The sequence below is a fragment of the Amphibalanus amphitrite genome, unplaced genomic scaffold (assembly GCF_019059575.1).
Source record: "Amphibalanus amphitrite isolate SeventyFive unplaced genomic scaffold, NRLGWU_Aamphi_draft 001651F_arrow, whole genome shotgun sequence".
Classification (NCBI taxonomy): Eukaryota; Metazoa; Arthropoda; class Thecostraca; order Balanomorpha; family Balanidae; genus Amphibalanus; species Amphibalanus amphitrite.
The window spans coordinates 17,934-36,224 of NW_024883144.1; the positions used below are offsets into that span (position 1 = coordinate 17,934).

General features: G+C 50.5%; 2 protein-coding genes across 4 annotated transcripts; one reads left to right on the top strand and one right to left on the bottom strand.

Annotated features, from left to right (window-relative positions):
* Positions 1 to 71: 71 nt before the first annotated feature.
* On the top strand, positions 72 to 6,031 carry LOC122374388 (INO80 complex subunit B-like). 2 transcript variants are annotated; one of them, XM_043353107.1, is made up of 7 exons: positions 72 to 596; positions 1,156 to 1,315; positions 1,571 to 1,691; positions 2,902 to 3,034; positions 3,249 to 3,352; positions 3,684 to 3,868; positions 5,721 to 6,031. In XM_043353107.1, exons 1-7 carry the CDS (start codon positions 557 to 559, stop codon positions 5,884 to 5,886), a joined length of 909 nt encoding a protein of 302 aa, XP_043209042.1. In that variant the 5' UTR covers positions 72 to 556; the 3' UTR covers positions 5,887 to 6,031. The 2 variants fall into 2 exon arrangements, with proteins under 2 accessions (XP_043209042.1, XP_043209041.1); XM_043353106.1 differs by lacking the exon at positions 72 to 596 and adding an exon at positions 857 to 955.
* LOC122374387 (collagen alpha-1(II) chain-like) lies at positions 6,032 to 17,492 on the bottom strand. 2 transcript variants are annotated; one of them, XM_043353105.1, is made up of 9 exons: positions 17,352 to 17,492; positions 10,162 to 10,290; positions 9,848 to 9,945; positions 9,398 to 9,508; positions 8,334 to 8,645; positions 7,848 to 7,991; positions 7,347 to 7,523; positions 6,879 to 6,980; positions 6,032 to 6,540 (listed from the first exon to the last, which is right to left on the bottom strand). In XM_043353105.1, the coding sequence occupies exons 1-9, from the start codon at positions 17,426 to 17,428 to the stop codon at positions 6,209 to 6,211; spliced, it is 1,482 nt and encodes a 493-aa protein (XP_043209040.1). In that variant the 5' UTR covers positions 17,429 to 17,492; the 3' UTR covers positions 6,032 to 6,208. The 2 variants fall into 2 exon arrangements, with proteins under 2 accessions (XP_043209040.1, XP_043209039.1); XM_043353104.1 differs by having other exon boundaries at positions 8,334 to 8,648.
* Between the last annotated feature and the right edge of the window lie 799 nt (positions 17,493 to 18,291).

The window sequence follows — 18,291 nt, forward strand, 5'->3', positions numbered from 1 at the left end:
GCTAGTGTTAAGCCTATGGACTTATAGGGAAATGTATCCGAGTACTTGGTACTGCCTCCTCCAGGTACTGGCTGGCAGACGGATCAACTTTGGAGGCCCACCATTTGGAAATTAGGCAATTTTGAGACGAATGACTTTGGATTGGGGCCTCAGCCACCTTCTTCTACACGTTTCACTGAGTAACTCCGAAATTTCGGAAAAAACCCTGATAATACCTTTAATAAAGAGATCAAAATTTTGTTTGATATTTTTCAGTGCGCAGAAAACGCTTCCTGTCAACATGACTCTCGAGAATATTGACACCGGCAATACCCCGGGGTATTAGTTCTCTATATACCGTACGGTATCAAGCGGTATCGTACGGTATACTATATATGGCCTTGGTATCAAGACCATATATAGTATTCATTCTAATGCATGCATTGGAAGCTGTCTTTTTTTTTGCTCGGCCAGCCTAGCGCCAGTCTTGAGCGTTGAGCGGAGGAAGCTCTCTGCATTTTTTTTTTTAGCAAATAAGCGAAATAAGCTAGTCAAGTTCGGCTTGGCCTACCTAGCAATGGAATTTGATGAAGACGATTTCATCTTTATTGAATCTGGTAAGATCGGCATGTCATAGGTATTGTGGCTTAATGCCACTCCAATTCAAGATATCAAAGAAGTTCAGTTTTTTATAAATAGGTACAGTTGATGTCATGCGAGTTTTGGTGGATAATCTTAATGTTTTGTCAAAAAAGTTACTATCTTTTTACTATACCTATCTACTATATTCAGCACTGACAAGAGCTCGGAGAACCCACTGGAGCGTCCTTGATACTTGATAGTCACTGGTCTGCTCATATAATGACATACCTATTACCTACTACCTAGAGCAATAAGAGCAATAACCGAGATTCAAAGAGCTTGATGAGAACGGGTCCAAAAGGCCTCTGGCCTCCCAAAGTCCCGCCAACAGTAGGTAAGTTAAGGTAAGGTAAGGTATATTTATGAAATTTACTGATAGGTATAGTACAATTAACTTTACTTTATTTTGGCACCAGAAATAATCTATAAGACTATCTCAAGCCAGTGAAATCATTCACTCTGACTTGACTTTTAGCTGAGGTTGATGGGTGGATTGTCCAAACTGTGATTTGTCACTGATTGTGTTTTTCACAGACACACCAGCAGAGCAGTTGGAGACATTGACACCACCCAGGGCTGAACAGCCAAAGCATCAGCCTGCCTATGGAAAACATTCAAGCCTGGATGATGCAGAGCCATCAACATCAAAACCAAAACTCAAGAGAAGCTTTAGGACAAGCCCTGAGCCACAAGGGTGAGTGGGTATCTCATGACATACCTACATCCAATTGCTTACACACTCCCAGATTTCAAAGTTAGCCTGGCGTTTTTGTTGTTTTCCAATAATGGCCAGTTTGTTGTCCCATTTTCCATGTTTTTCCTATATTTCCATGCTTTTGTATGAGGAAAAGCTATCAAATCACATTAATCATAAACTCATGCTTAGAAGCAATCTATATTCAATGTCCCTCTATTGTTTGTTTTCATAAATTGCCCGTGTGTTTGGCAGCCTGGACTTGGCAGGTCAGTCTCGGCCAGGTACCAGCGGCAAGAAAAAGAAGAAAGGTGCTGATCCAGACAGCGAGGAAGAACGCTGGCTGGACGCTCTAGAGGAGGGCAACCTCGAGCAGGTGAGAGATCATCGATTGGACTCATGTGCTACTATTTAGCAGCGGGATTTGGCGACTGTAGCCGGCTTAAGACTTTGCTCTATCGGCAGGTCCTTGTGGAAAGCCATTATCGGCACGAATAGCTGTTGCCAATTTAAAAATTGAGATTCATTTTGCTTACTTTTCGGCCTATATTGGAAGATCGATGTGTTTAAAATGATCATTGAGAACGTAACCGTGAAACGACCGCTGTCGGCAGCGGTATCATCCACCATGATTCGTTAAATGTTTATTTGATTGTCTTTACTAAAGAAGATGACTACTTACAGGGTGATCAATAAAGAATGACATAAACTTAGCCCCCAGGAGAAGCACATAATATATATTTTAACACATAAGCAGCACACCGTTAGAAAGATAAATGTGGGACATTTGACATAACATAAACCGAAGTCAGTTGTGACACTTCCTTTGTCTACAGGAGGTGCTCGAAGAGGTCTTGCTCTTTCGCTCGGCCGGAGCCCGGCCATGACCTTCGCTCCGGGCGCCTTCTTGTATGGAATCAGCTTCTGTGGATTATTCGGCTATCAGGAGACTGTATCCTTCCTGTGGATGCTTGCTGTAGCGCAAGCCACTTCTCGTCACTCCAGATCACCCATTCGAAACATTCTTCCGCTTGATTGAGCCAAAAGGTGCACGCTTCCAGCCTCGACACCATGCTGTCAGCGGCGAGGACGGTCGTTAGGATCGGGCCCGGGCGATATGGTTTTCAGTCCAGTTTCTTGTACAGAATCGCCCACGCATTCCAAAAAGTCATTCCCAGGTTTCCTGAAGCACTGCGAAACTGGAAGTGTTGGGCTGATTTTTTAAGAAGTGTCAGACTCTCTGCACCTCGTAAGTACCGACAAGAACCCAGTATCCCTGGTCACCCTGCAGTCCAGAGTTTTTTCGTGCCTGGACTTGAGCTTGTGGCCCCAAGCAGCTAAAAAAATCGTGGAGAGAACTCAAGACCCTTGATATGCTGAATGCTGTCGTTAGTCGTCGAAAACTACACCCTCACGATGGTCGGCAACCATCTGAGACGCATGGCGCGGCACACCCGGCGCCGGGCCGAGCTCCGCTGCGCTTAGAGGGGTGGGCACTTCGAGCACTTCCTATAGACAAACAGTGTCACAACCGACTTTCGTTTGTGTAATGTCAAATGTCCAATGTCCACTCCTCTCGGTAACAGGTGGACGATGAGCTAAAGAAGATGCGGAACCCGCTGCTGATGACCGCCCGCCAGAGGGCCCTGCTCGACAAACGCTCCGGTGATGACAGCATGGAGAGCTTTCCGGCCGAGCCGCTGCTGGCGCTGCCCTCCGGTAAGACGGCGACGGAGTGGAGGGGTGGGAGCTTGAGAAATGGAGAAAGTCGGCAACGTGGGTGTCTGATGTTGTGCCCGCCCTGTATTAAAGAAGCAATGCTACGATTTTTTCGTGTTGCATCGTTGGCTTTGAGGATGCAATGGTATGGTAGTATGTGACCATGCATTTTATTATGTCTATATTTTCTTCTCGATGTCTTGGTTTTCCACAGGTTACCGGGAGAAAACTGAGATGACGGCGGAGATGGTGGAAAGGCACAAGAAGAAAACCGAACGGCGTCGAGAGCAGGCCAAAAAGCATCGAGAAGAAGAAAAGGTACGTTCTCATTTGTTTCAGCGAACTTCGTTGTTTCTTCAAATCGTTTTTGTAGTCGCGATGTTTATCGATAGATGACGCCTTTATCATGTATTGTTTCGCGTTGAGAATTTCTAAGCATCTGTTTGATAACAGGTGGAAACTGTTTGTGTTTGCACACTATACCTGCGTAGTTGTATTATGTTTTTAACGTCATCTGAGCTCAGTTAGCTGCGTTGGCGAGATATTATCGAACTGCTAGGTAAAAGTAGAAGTGTTGAGCTTGCTTGACCTACCGGTTCTCGTACTATCACTGACCGCTATCACTCGTACTCGTACTCCGTACCCTCAGAAAAAGACCGTCAGTAGACTACTGAACAAGTCCGAGTCTCGGGCCGGCCGCGGCGCCGCTAAAGCCAAGGCTGCTGCCGCCGCTGCCGCTGCCGTTCCTGCCATTGTGTACCGACAGACTGTGACTGGGTCCGAGCTGCGTCTACCGGTCGGGGTGGCCGCCCCGATCACCGCTCAGCCTCCCAGGTGGGACCGCTGTGGAGCTGTGCGACTGGGTGATGGTAGCGAGAAGGCTGTTCTTAACAGGCTCTGTTTATTGGCTGGCCTGCGATGATTCAATACCTCTTTGCTGACAGTACATAAGCTAAAATCTAAACCATAGTTATTCAACTTTCATGTGTCTAGTATTATGCGTTTGATCATGCCGGTATGCTTGTTTCCATCTTATTTGTATCATTGCCTCCGTTTTTCTGTCCTCCCAATCTTCCTTCCCTTCCCCCCGCCTGCGTTGTTGTTGTTGTTGTCGTTCCGGCCGTCGGGCCCGGTGAGGGCCCCAGCCTCCCTCGGGGGCGACACTTGCGACGTCCGCGCAGGGAGGGCAGCAGGCCCCCGGGCGGGTTCCGGCGGACTCAGACGCCGGGTAGGGCCGGAGAACCCAGCACTCCGCCAGAGTGTCCAGCGCCGTGGGCGCTCTATAGTCGGCCCAGGCGCCGCAGGAACTCGATAACCCGGCATGGGTCAGCGAAGACCTCCCGCAGCGTCGGGTCCTCTCTCCCGAAAACGTCGTGACGGACGCGGGCCGTCGCGGGGCACGAAGTCAGGAAGTGTTCCGCGTCCTCCCTGACTCCGCCGTCGCAGGTCGGGCACCCATCGTCCTCCTCCGCCCCGATGAAGTGACGGTAAGCTTGCAGGGCAGGAGAGTGGCCGGTCCGGAGGCGCGCCAGAGCGGTGCCCTCTCTCCTAGACAGGCCGAGCCTGTCTGCCAGCCTGACCCTGCCCGGGCCGACGACATCGTGGTAGTCGTGGCTTAGGTGTGGGCGGGTCGCGGGCGCCGGTTGGGAGTGGCGCGTGCTCTCCACCCACTCTCTACTCACGTGGCGCTTCAGCAGGCTCTTGGCCGCCGCGAAGGTGATGAGTGTCCCGTCCTGCGGCAGCTCAGCGGCCTCCCTGGCCACGGCATCGGCGATCTCGTTGCCGGCGACTCCCGCGTGACCGGGAACCCATTGAAGGTCCACGCGGTGGCGTCGTCCTAGTCGCCGGAGGGATAGCCAGACTTGGTCAGCGACCCGTTCAGTCTGGTTGGCCGGGCCTTCCCTCAGACGCATGAGGGATGATAGGGAGTCGGTGCACAGCTGGATATTGAGTGCAGGGTCTTGATCGGTGAGGATGGACTCGATGTATTTGAGTGTCTCTCGTAGAGCGAGAAGCTCCGCTGTGTAGCTCGACGTGAAGCGCCCCGCTGGCGCTCGGATCCTCTTCACTTCCCTGCCGCTCCTATAGACGACTGCCCCCGCTCCGCCTCGTTCTGTGCCGGCTGTGGCCGAGCCGTCCGTGAAAGCCTGGACGTCCGGGTTCGGCAGTCCGGCTAGCGTCTCCTCGGCGGCAGTCCGTCGCTGTTCGGCGGGGGCGTTTTGCGGTAGCGGCCTCACAAGTCCAGTGTGGAAGAGGACCGTTGGAGGTGGCGGTGACTCCCAGGGAGGGGTGCTAGCAACCACCAGGAACGGTTCGCGTGGGAAGTCGTCTAGGCCGGCGTCTTTGGATATCTCTTGGCCCGTCCGTGCCCATCCTCTGTCATAGCGCAGACGTTGCCGGGGGCGGTTCTCAGGGAGGAGGATCCGCTGCACAGGGTCGCCTGGTAGGTCCCGGGAGTGGCGCTCCATCGCCACAGCCGCCAACTGCCTCCGCCGCGCCGAGAAAGGCAGGAGATCCGCCTCTCTGGCCAGGGCGTCCACTGGTGTGGACGCCCTGGCCAGTTCGGCGGCCGGAACGACAACAACAACAACAACGCAGGCGGGGGGAAGGGAAGGAAGATTGGGAGGACAGAAAACCCCGCCTGCGTCGATTCGATCCCTGACGCCACCCTCCCCTGTTTTCACAGGGCGCCGCCGAAGCCACGGCTGTGCGGTGTGGCCGGCTGCTCCAACCCGCGCCGATACAGCTGCTCGGTGACTGGAGTCCCCCTCTGCAGTCTGGAGTGTTTCCGAGCAATCGCGGCGCAGAGGGCGCGGACGCAGAAAACACCAACGGTCAGCGTGACATCGTGACGGGGGCGCGCCGTGAGTGTGACATTTTGATAATTGCGTGACGGTGTTGTCGTTTGGGTGTGATCATATTTTGTAAAGCTTCACCTCATCATCATCATCATCATATCATTATCATTATTTGCCAAAATACAATAAAATGAGTAAATCGTGTATAAAAACAATGGGTTAGCCATATTTTACTTCCACTGACGAAAGAGGCACAGGGATCGACTGACGCAATGCAGTCGAATTGGCAGTGAGTTGAGACATCGGTTACCGCACACGAGCAGTCCATTTCGCGGCGACGCAGATACGAGAAGGTTCTCACTTTTTCTCGTTGTTATTACGCCTTAGCTCCCCTCCTGCCTAGTTTTCCTCTGCGTAGAGCATTCCTAACCCGCACCGAGTTTAGTGCGCGTCTAGAGGCGCTGCCGGGAGTGTCTTTTCTTCCCCGCGGTGCCGTCTTTAGTCCAATGTGCTGCCGTTTCTTCCTCCGCCGGCGCTGCTCGCTGCTGTAGTCGTAGTCGTAGTCGTCGAAGTTGTAGTCCTCGTAGTCGCCGTAGTCGCCGAACTGTCCGCTGCCGGCGCCGGCCAGGTCCTCGTCGTCTGATTCGGGCACGGTGCCAATCGGACTGCCGCCGCCGCTGGTCAGATCGGCCAGTGTGCGCACCGATTCTGGACGAGAGAATGGGACGGGGGTGTGAAGGGGTACAAAGAACATTTCGGAAACCCAAGAAATTGCATGAACTTTAAAACCATAATGTTTCCAATGACTTTTTTCCGGACAGCTCTGAATTTGGTACTTTTGTGACTTGCTTGTTTTTTATTTTTTGCTAGGATTTCATTTTCATCCTTATACAATGCATCCGAGTTGACTACATATCACCATTCGCCTCATCTGAACTATAAGCCTTGTTCATAGACATTTTGGCTAATCTACTAACCCTCTAAAAGCCAGGCATCTTCACTTAGTGTGGTATTTTATGGGTCCAGAAAAGTGGAGTCTATCTTACCCTGCAGCTGGTCGATCTGTGACTGCAGCGTCTGTATCTGCTGACGAAGACTGGCCACCTCCGCCCGAGTTTGTTCAGCTTCTAAGGCGCTTTGTGCATCCACTGCAACATGAGAGGCGTCTCGAATGTTATAACTATGAGGGGCGGCAAAACGTGTTGGTGTGGGGACGGTTGAAGCTAGCGGAGTCCAGTTATGAATGGTCGGACGTGGATGGCTTTATTCCAGATGATGAACTTTACTTTGGCGCTCGCTCATTCACAATGGAGGGAAGACTGCCGTAGCTTGTCAAAAAATATGTTCAAACATTGACACAATATTGTAATATGGCTGAAGTTGAATGCATACTGATTCCTGGGTTACCAATATCAGATTCTAAACACATTGTTGCATCCTGTCTTTAGATGCGACTGAGTTCTCTCAACATACCTCTTCCCGACCCACCGGTCTATGACCGACATTGACCTCACCTGCTGCCGCCGTGCCGGGCTGGCCCGGCGGACCGGGGGGACCGGCCACCCCCGGCTCCCCCGGCGCCCCGCGCTCCCCGGGAACGCCGGGGAGGCCGTCTCGGCCGGGCGGGCCCGCCGCGCTGGCCGGACCCTCGGGACCCAGCGGGCCCGGCGGACCCCGAAGGCCTGGTGCACCTGCGAATGTAAGTTTGAGAAGTTCATTTGTGGTTCTCGTGGTTCATAGATTTATTTTCGGCTTACCATGGCGTATGGGAGATTTTCCTTTTTGCATTTTCATCGATGATATAACCAGATGTCCTCAAATGAGGAAAGTAATGTATCATGCAAGCTCGACATCTGACGGATTTCTTATTTGCATAGAGGGCTCATAAAAAGAGACATTGACAGGCATATGTATTATTTATCCTTGTTCATGGCAACGATTGAAGCACGATCTTGTCATGTTTTCTACTTTTAGGAGCGTTTTATATCTGCCTTACCCCTACCAGAGTCACTCACCGGGTAGACCTGGCGGTCCGGGCGGCCCCTCGGGTCCGGTGGGACCGGCTGGACCGGGTGGTCCCGCGGGTCCCTCTGGTCCCTCTGGTCCTGGCTCTCCCGCTCCTGCTCCGGCCGGTAATACGGTCCCGGCGCCGGCGGGACCTGAGACCGGACGCGTACATACACTCCATCAGCGGGTTTTGTACCCAATCAGTGAGCTCTACGTTCTCAAAACAGTAGGGTCTGCACTCTGCAGTCCACACACAAGTGAGACGCAGATCAGTTGGTTCTACATTTCTTTAGTCAGTCAACGTGGTCTCGGCAGTCAGTGGGTTTGCACTTGGGATGGTCTGTACGTTATCTCTCCGTGCTTAATCATAATTGAATCAGTTTTCAGCAATCGTATCTTCTATCCTTCTTCTCAGCATCTATACGCAATCCATTCATCCAAAAAAAAAAATCACCCTCACGCAATCTGCCTTTCAAACCACCCGCTATACCAACCTGGCGCTCCTCTGGGTCCGGGCAGACCGGGCGGCCCCGGCTGGCCAGTCCTGCCTTCAGCACCTCGGACTCCGGGCGGTCCCTGTACTCCGGGTGGTCCCTGCGCTCCGGGCAGACCGTCTCGGCCGTCGGCTCCGGGTGCTCCGGGTTCTCCGGGAGGTCCGGGCGGCCCCGGAGGACAGTCGCAGGCCGGCTGACGGCGGCTCTGTCTGTCGTCCACCTCGGCGGGGATGTCCCCTCGCGTCTGTCCACCCACCGCCACCTCTCCGGGAGCGAGGCCGGAACTGCTGCCACCGCCGCTGGTTGAATACGCTGCTGTGGACATTCAGAACACGTTACTTTGTTGGATGTAGAAAGTATACATGAGTTGGATGTAGACAGAGCAGTAGAACGTGGGTTGTTTTGTTAGTTGACTCTGTTGTCGTTCTCTGCTTTCACGTCTATCCAGGCTAGGTGGCACGAAACTGGCGAACTAGACACAATGCCGCTTCATGACCTTCCTGCCGCCTTTCTCCGTCTCTCTGTCGTCTATTCTCACTACTGGGAGATATCAGCCACCCTTCCCGAGATAAGTATCAATAAATACTGACGGAAATACGCCGGAATGAGCCGAGACGCGTTTATGGCACCCTCGATGAAACTTAATCGCCCCCCAGTTCCGAACTGGGTGAAGGAGTGTGTCCCAAATCAGGACAATGGCCGGGCTCGCACAATAGGGAACGATCAGATGTATTTTATTTGGTCCCCATGGCTAGCCGGTCAGTACGTGTTGTCACATTTAGTGGTCATAAAACGCTGATTGCATACAAGAGCGGCTTGAAATACGAGCTTCCCCAATACGAGACTAACTCGCGTCAGATTTACTCCCAAGGCACCGCTCACTTATTGACAGCTACAGACATACACGTTCGAAAGCTCGGCATCAATAATACACTTAGCCATCGTAATACTTATCAACGTTTTGGTGACTGAAGATCAAATCAAATGACGAGTCACTGTATTGCATACTCCCATTGCGGTATGTAACGTCATGCGTGACTGAAGCGTAAGAAAAAGATACTTACGCGTTTGAAAGCTCGAGCTGGCGGTGCTTGAGGGAGACCTCATCCCGACGAAGGCCTCCAGCGTCTTCAGTCGACTGAGAGTGTCACTGAAGTCTTCACATGTGAAGCAGGCTGTTCGAGAGAAGAGGGTTGGGTCGTTACATAATTATTGAAAGATTATTATTGTTGCGCGCACTCACCTTGACGACTCGCAGTAAACTGCCGGGCCCGCGTGGCGCTCGGCCGGGAGGTGTGACCGCCACATTATTATTATTATTATTTTTTGCTAAACGATGCCTGTACAACATTTTGCCAGTAGTCCTATAAAAAAATCGTCAAGCACCCTCCCCATACAATACTTGAGTCTTGAGACATTGAAGTATCGCCATCATGCCGGTCTTCCCTTCCGATTTCGTGTAATTTTTATGAATTTAGTCGTAAAACTCGTCATTATCTCCCCCGTTATTTTACCATCATTGCAGTGCCGTCCCTCGAAGCCCGGACAACACTTGTACTGAATCTCATTCACCATCTTATAGGAGGTGACGTATCGCGGTCGGCGCCGCTTCCTGAAACGAAGAAAAGTGTCAATCTCAAGAGTCAAGAGCGCACCTGCCTCTGTAACTCAGTCAATTAAAATTTATTGAAGGCTGCGATGCCCGTTAGGCCACGACATGTATAGCCTAGCATATGGATGAATACAAGCTTTCGCGAGTGAATAAGTTGAAAAAAGCATTTGAAATAAACTGCGCTATTACACCAATTTTGTCGTTCTGTTTACTCACACATCGAACTGGCAGTCATTCCAGTTTCCGGTGCGGTAACACTTTGAGTAGTCGGAGGCACTGTACTCCTCCGTACCGTTCTGTACCAGACAGGTGACCCGCCGCTGTACAGACACCGGACAGTAGTTCCTGCCGCCGCAGAGGTCAAGGTCAACGACAGGTCAAAGGTCATGTACCAGACAGGTGACCCGCCGCTGCACCGTGACCGGACAGTAGTTCCTGTCGCCGCAGAGATCAAGGTCAACGACAGGTCAAAGGTCGTGGTACGGTACGAACTTTGGATGAGGATGTAGTGCTGATTGAAGTTTGGATAATACACGAGGTCATAAGGACATTTACAGGTCAAGGTCCTTCCAGTGTCTTGACCAATTGCAAACCAGGTCACGAAGGTCATGGAAAAATTGCTGGGTGGTCAGACTTCATTGGGTCACCCAAAGATTGATTTTTTCTGGTTGGCCAGATCAATGTGAAGTAACGCAGTAAGAACAGCAGTAGGAACGCTCTCTTCAGATAATGTCAGGTTTTGTAAGCGTATAGTTGGAAGCATCGGCTTAGGCACTTGCCTACTGCCGACGATGAAGCTCGATGCACAATGCACAATGCACACATGATCCAAGAATATAGCATTCCACTCTGTAGTATTCGCCTCACTTGTCAACTATCATTTATCGTTAACCATTATCCATTACGCTGCGATAGTTAACTAATGCAGGCCGTTACCTATCGCGATACGCTGCGATAAATAACTAATGCACTAATCGGTACCTATCGCGGATTTGTCGTCTGGGGCGGCTGGCAACTGCAGACTGCACACGACCTCCAGTGCAGGGACCGATCTGCATACTAATGGCTCCAACCTTGATCGCGTGAATCATTCCGTCACACTTGGTGAATGTAGCACAGCAGGAGTCCCACACTGGACCCTAGTTAGCCGTAGAAGGGTATGCATTGTTCCGGGTTTGGTCTCCGCCCTCTTCACGTGTTGTGATGATGAGTGTTTCTTTCGTCTCGACGTGGGCTATCTCGTTTCGGAGAAGTAGATCGATATGTTCGACTCTATCATAGCTGCTGCTCGCTACTACATGCTATAACTGCATGGCCGGTCATGCTCGCATGCCTGATGTCTGCACAGCTGATGTCTCTCAGCATTCACTGTGCCTCAATTCGTGCCAGATCATCGATTTGCCCCTCGACTCCCCTCTGGTCACCTTTGGTCACGTTCGGTGATGGTCGTTACTCGTTACCATTTATGGACACTCCGCGTGTGCGCTGTGCTGACTGGGTAGTCCCGTGCCTACGAGACTTGCCCGCGTTGGCACCAGTCATCCCGCAAATGACCTGAGTCATCCCAGGTCATTCAGGGTCAATCTTGGTCATCATCAGTCTCTGCACAATCGTCCGGAGTCATATCTCGATTCTCGAGTCACTCGGAGTCACTCGATGGTAATCTAGCCCCGCTCACGTTCGGTAGTTTCTTGCATATCTAGCTTAACATTTTTCTTACCACTTTACTCGGGTGTTATGAGTGCAGGTGCATAAACACTTCGACGGCTTTAACCCAACGTAGTCTATCTTTGGCTGCCGGAAGCACACAATGACTTCAAATGACCGGGAGTCTATTTATGACTCTGGCCACCCGGAGTCATTCAATGACACCAACTCACCCGGAGCCCACAGCTGACTCCACAACACCTGAGTCCAATCGATGGCTCTAAATACCCCGAAGTCACCGTGGCGACTCTGTGCTCGCCATATGCGGTACCGACAGCACAGTCCAGCCGATCGGCTCGTCGCCCCGATCCGTTCCGATCCAAGGAGCGCGGCCGGCCGGGGCTTCCAAATACGGGCGTCTTGTGTCGCCGCGAGTCGAGCGTCGCGCCATTCCGGTTTGACGTTTACTGCCGGAGTGCTGTGGTGCTCGGAGATGTCTGTCCTTCAGATGGGGACGATATAGCTGACTGCGGGTCGCGGACGACAGGTGCGCAGCCACCCGCGGAATCCACATGGACAGCCGCGCAGACACTGGGGCAGACTTCGCGGAATTGCTCGGGAATGTTGTGCTTGTGCTGGGCATGTGGTGCAAAATCGTCAAAAAATTCGTGAGCAAGGCGGGAGCCGCTACCAGCCCCGTAAAAATGTGAACTAACAGTACATGAAGTTGTGAAGCACGCTGGATTAGATCGGCCACGGGAATGGATTGGTATACTTACAGCTCTTTGGTATTTAGTGGTACAATCTGTTCGGTATTAAGTGGTTTATATTTTTGTGGGTCAGTAAAAAAGGCGAGCGTTCTAGCTACGACCATCTGTCTCGCTTGAGTAGTTTGCTTGGGCGGCTGGAGGAAGTGAAATTCTTCTTGAGCTATAGTCTGTTCCATATCAAGCTTGCAGTCGGAGTTTCTTCGGCAGATAGCTGACACTATGTATATAGCTGACACTCATGCCATCCTTCAATCCCAAACATTTAATAAGTACAGATATAAGTTATAACTTTGGTTTTATAAATTTCGTAATATCGATATCTTTTTTTTAGTGATTTATTTCTTCTCTGACTGCACTATAACACTGAATTCTTTGAATCAGCTCGAGCATTAGCTGCCTTCACTGTAACCCAGCTCAGACGGTAGCAGTCAGTAGTCACGTTCACGTCCGGAAACACCTCCCATCTCAGGCAGCCAGCACTTCCTCCCCTCCCCTCCCATCCCTCTCAGCCCTCCCCGCACTGCACACCTCCCCCCCCTCCCCCAGTCCCCACCCACGGCACCTAACCAGCTGACGACTGCTCAGTGCTCACTGCACCGCTCGCACGTCCGTGACTCCGCCGGTGGCCGCCCTCAGGTCAGACGGAGGGCGGGGGTGGAGGTATTGTCCCGTGGCGCCCGGGCGACACGGGGGTCCGGCAGCGCTCAAACGGCGCCCACTGCTGCGGATGCGGCTGGTACAAAGTCCGCATAGGAGGCGACACGGAGGTCGGATTTAATGGGATGAATATGCATAGTCACGTTAGCGCTGGATGTTGATTATATGAAATATATGGTACAGGTGTATAGGGAGCTGTATCGGGCTGCAGAATGTGCCATTGGAGTCGAGACGAAGACTTCTGCTGTAGCAACCTGAAATCCTGTGGTTACATTTTCAGGTCTTCATTGCATTGGATCGTTCTTCGAGTTCTGTGACAGGCACGGAACTTCCTGATTTAACCTGACCTGATTGATTTACGTGGATTTAACGTCAAACCGAATTTCGCTCTGCGGTGCAAATGAGCGTTTGAATTAAACTGACTCTTTTACGAGTGACACTGCTTCGCAAGGTTAGAACTTGGGTGTGGTCATATTCTGCAGTTTGTTCCAGTAACTCGGTGGTTCTACGTACTGTATGAGGGGCTGTCAAATTAAAACTTGACCTATAGGTCTATGACCAGTAGGTATGATGTCAAATATACGTGACGCATTCACACTGGACGTATGTACATATCATCTACGTGCAACTTGTTACGTTAGCATCGTGCACTGATTCTATATTCGTTCCATATTTAACATGTTCGGTTTAACAGACGACTGAAGTTGAATTACTGCATTTGAGCCGGGACAAATTTGTCACCCCTTTTCGATGCCTGATCGAATATTCAGCCCTATTTGTCTCGTGGAACTCCTGCAAGGTAAACCGCTGATGAGATCTCCAGAACTGGTTCAACGGCCTGGGATGGCCATTCCATCGTGAAATTATCACCCCCATTTGCATACGCGCAAACCTCATCGGGAATTACCTCCCAAATAAGACGGCGATCGATAACCAGCCAAAGAGCGAATTCATAATGCCAGACCAATTACTGTGCTGCGGTCTGGCAGCTGGCTAAACTAATGACGTCATATGGGGTGCCAACTGCGCCACAAATTGTCTCCTCGCCTCGGACTGGGACTCACTAATCGCCGCCTCACGTCACGAGTCGTTCTGTCGGCTCCGTCTGTTACGGACGATAGGGGCCAGCTGCTAGGAGGGAGGGGGGGGGGGGACGGCACAAGGAACAGGAAGGCAAAGCCCGGTAAATAAATACAGAGGTAACTCGTTAGCAAAGAAACCAGACGGCCGTCCTTGATCATCCATCGTGCAAGTAGCGGGTTTGGAGATTGTTTATATCATATATCGCTCCGTTGATTTGCTGTATTTAGTCTCCGACAGAAGATTATGACATTTGAAAACAACTTGTTAGCAGTTTCTAAGAGCAAATGATGCCATGTTAAAATAAAACAATATTGCCAAGCCAGGGGAGAAGCATGTTGTACTGAAAGAAGGCGTGTTTATTTTAGCTCCAAGGAAACGTCTTGCTCAAGGTTTTGATTATTTCTAACTGCAAGTCTGTCAATGGTAGACCATTGTGTATATCAATTGTGGAGCATTATGCAATATGCAGTTCTTGCACTGCGCAGGCTGCATATGCGTGCCACCCAGGTGACATGAGCTTACCTACGCATATTCTTGGAAATGACCTGAAAAATTGCATTCACATCTTTGACAGACAAGCGTACATACATCAGTGCACCGTAGAATGAGAGATACGCATTGGTGCTAATGTTGAAAGTAGTTTCGTAACAATAAAACTCACCGTCTGAGATTTCAGGTCGCTGCTCACCATTGAACATGATCCTAATATGGCGCGACATGACTATCTCATATGAATCGTCTGACAATCTCCACTGTAGAGGCAAGCCATATACGCCTCTCCCGTCTGCGAGCTGCATTTCAAGCGAGGCACTTACCACCTGACTGCGACGCGGTTCATGATATCTTGATCACGCTGTTTTGAAAAGTGACTGACGTGGTCATGAGTGGTTACGTGCCGCAGCATAGGCGTTTGAAAAGGACAGACGCGGTTGCTTAGTGCTTACACGTGTTACACGTGTTGCGTGGATAAACGTAGTGCAAAAGACGATTGTACGTTCGGATCTTCATGTTTTGTGCAAATCTTAGCGAACATGCACATGATGATCAGACCGATGAGTGTTGTTTGAGACTTTTCAATGTTATCGCAACAATTCTATTCAACGATGCATGTGTGGTTCTGCCGTTAACATTTGTCTATATGATACGACTCCGTATAAAAATTCAGCAGCAGGTAGTATGTAGTTACAACAAATGCCCCAGCAATAACTTACTCAAAGAATACAGCACTGTCACGTAATAACTGACCATTGATTGCCTGTCCCAGGCTAGTTACAGAGCGCGCCGACCGAACGTTTTACCGCGATGTCACGCCGCCTAACCGTCGTTACAAAAGGGAGGGCTGATCTGTATGCAGTGTCTGTTCGTTTTGTCTGGGGCTGACCGTGACTGCTAGAGCTTCGTCTGTGTGTGACGGTGAACGTCATAGCTGTGTCATTCATCGTGAGACCAGAACGTGATTCGTGATTCGGGAACGAGAATAACACAACTCTGCAGGCATTGTAAACAGACCGTGAACACAACACCTCATTTTACAGCTCGGAATTCAGAAATATTGTTCATCCCTCACAGACTATATCAGTTGACTTTGATTCTAGGCTGTGCCTCTATCATGCAATGACGCATGTCTATGGTGAGCATAGAGTGACAGGAACCGGCCGTCACTCAACTTGTGTGATGCGGCACAGCCTATATATCATTCAATGCAACCGACTGTCTGGGAGAAACAGAACATCATTCCGTACTCAGCTGTACATGACCGTGCGTACAGCAGCCCTGTATGCAGCTGCTCTAAACACAAGAGCCCTGCAACTAGCCGTGAACTTCACAGCTGGCCGTGAACGTCTGGTCAGTCTGGCCTCTGATGTCGTCTGGTGGAAAGACAAACTGCTGGTCATTCCGTCTGGTGTGAAGGTGGGGCGGCGGAAAGGGGTCAGAAGGGTCAGGTAGTAACAAACAGCGGGGGTGGATTAGGCATGGCATTGCACGCCAGGGTGGAAGGTTAACGCCGTCGAAATGTCGAGAAACGTCGAAGGTCTTGATGTTTCTCCATGAAAAATACTCATACTTCTGTAATGAATCATATCAACAGCTTTTACATGTCGTTTCTTCTTGTCGGTCCACTGCATGTTAGGCCCTAATGTCACCGGCATCAGGCATTCCCAATCCCTGTCCTCCTTTGTCCGTTTAAATTCCGAAGCTGTTTGAGCCGTGGTCCTGTTGAACAGTAAATTCAATCCCTGCCGCCACCTGACGTGGCAGCGTGAAAGGTCATTTTTGCCACCCGTAGGTACTTGGCGGCATAAATGCCTTGATAAAGCTGCATTCCTCTTGCAATAGTGCCATTGCATCTGCTATCATGCCTTAGCAACAGGGCGGTTAGAAGTTTAGAGCCAGGCTTTGCCTAGGTAGGAAGTCTGTTTCTCCAGAAGCCCTGGCCTCGGTTGCGACTTATGACTGCTGCTGCTGATAAAACTGTACTTGTGATGAGACGATAGGTTCTAAGACAAGTGCGCTACCAGTCACGACTCCACGTGCCAATGTGATGATTCATGTGCACGTCAGGATAGCAGTGTTTTGATAGATTGTTTCTAAAGTACTTCCTTCGGCCGTCAAAAATGCAAAGATTGGAACAAAATCATACGATTGCATCGCAACTAAGACAGTGATTAATGAATCGCGCTGACATGGGACCGTTATGATGACGCTGGAAGACGCTTAGAACATTTGAATCATCAAATCCGTCTAATACCTAAGTTTCAAGCGTTGCCAGATCATATAAACAAGCAAAAGCAGACAGGCATTTTTCAGTTTACAAGCGCGTTTTTCTAAAACCACTTGCCCCATGGAACCTTCCTATTTGCTTTATAGGAGCTTCTACTAAATTCACAAGCATTACGATTTGGTAAAGACTTCAAAAGCACAATCAATGAGGATGATATAATTCGCAAGAGTGCTGTAAGTGTACATCGAACAAAGGCACTTGTCACTGAGCCGTGCATTGGAGTTCGCCGTTATTTTAAAACCAAGATGTTATAACTTATGCACACCTACAGGCTACAGTTGAAGAATGATGCGTAGGTATGACGTTTATAACATTAACACGTATCCTTAAATCAATAGTTGTGCTAAAACTAATTTAATGAATTAAGCACACTGTCAAAAGAGGTTCTGGAAATGGATATATGCTCGCAAAAATGATCAATTATATAGCGTTTGTGGAGAAAATAAAAAAGGAATGACTGCACTCACCCGTGTCTCCGTCCGTCCGTGAGACTGGCGGCGGTGAGCAGCAGTGTGAGAGCCAGTGAGTTCCGGTGAGCTGCCATGGCCGGGCCGGTCACACGCGTCGCCTCTCGCCGCTCGGAGGGGCTCACCACCGACCGCCGCGACGGGCGCTACCGTACTGACTGGCGCAGCGGCCGGTCGGAGAACATCTCACCCGGCCGGCGAGGTGGGAGGGGTGCTGGCGACCCGATGGCGGGAACAGATCTAAACTCAGGCGGTGGGATAGGAGGAGTCTCACCTCTTACCTCACACGGTGGTTAAAGAACTTCTTTCCCCTCCCGCGAAGTGGACCACTTCGCTGGAAGAGGAGACAGCTTTACCCCAAAGGATATAGGAGATCTAACTTCACCTCCTGAGATAGTAGGGGACTAACTTCACCCGTTGGGATGGGAGGGGATCCAAATTCACCTCATGGGATGGGAGGGGATCCAACTTCACCTCGTGGGATAAGAGAGGAGTTAACTTCACCCAGTGACAGTGAAGAGATTAAGCGTCACTCGGCTGGCGGCAGGGGAACCTATCTTTACTCAAGCGGGCTAGTATAGGAATTTAGCCTTCCCAATTTTCATGAATTCCTATAGCACCTGCTACGGTTTAGGTCACTTAAATTGAATTGAGGACAAGTCAGTAAAGCTCCCACAGTCCGTGCCCGTCCATATCCCCTTTCTTTTGAAACGACCAACTGACGAGTGACGAATAGTGGGAAACCTAAGGATTCACTGTGGAAGAAATAAAAATACGTTGAACATTCTTCCTACGAAGAATTTTACACAGGCAGCCCCTCTGTTCTGAGTTCGGACCATTTCGGACCCAAGCGACATCGGCCGTCCGGTGCGGACCGAACGCAGTGACCTCTGTAGGCCCAATTCTAAAACTGTCTCCGGTCGCCTACTGCTGGAGCCTA

Bases quoted from the DNA above. Each gene is read 5' to 3' on its own strand.
- LOC122374388 (XM_043353106.1), top strand. From the start codon at position 904: ATGAGAACGGGTCCAAAAGGCCTCTGGCCTCCCAAAGTCCCGCCAACA. The intron at 956-1,155 runs GTAAGTTAAGGT...TGTTTTTCACAG, and splicing joins CAAAGTCCCGCCAACAGTAG to ACACACCAGCAGAGCAGTTG. The intron at 3,035-3,248 runs GTAAGACGGCGA...GGTTTTCCACAG, and splicing joins GCTGCTGGCGCTGCCCTCCG to GTTACCGGGAGAAAACTGAG.
- LOC122374387 (XM_043353104.1), bottom strand. From the start codon at position 17,428: ATGGCAGCTCACCGGAACTCACTGGCTCTCACACTGCTGCTCACCGCC. The intron at 7,524-7,847 runs GTGAGTGACTCT...TTACATTCGCAG, and splicing joins CGGACCGCCAGGTCTACCCG to GTGCACCAGGCCTTCGGGGT. The intron at 6,981-7,346 runs GTGAGGTCAATG...CTCATGTTGCAG, and splicing joins GCCCGGCACGGCGGCAGCAG to TGGATGCACAAAGCGCCTTA.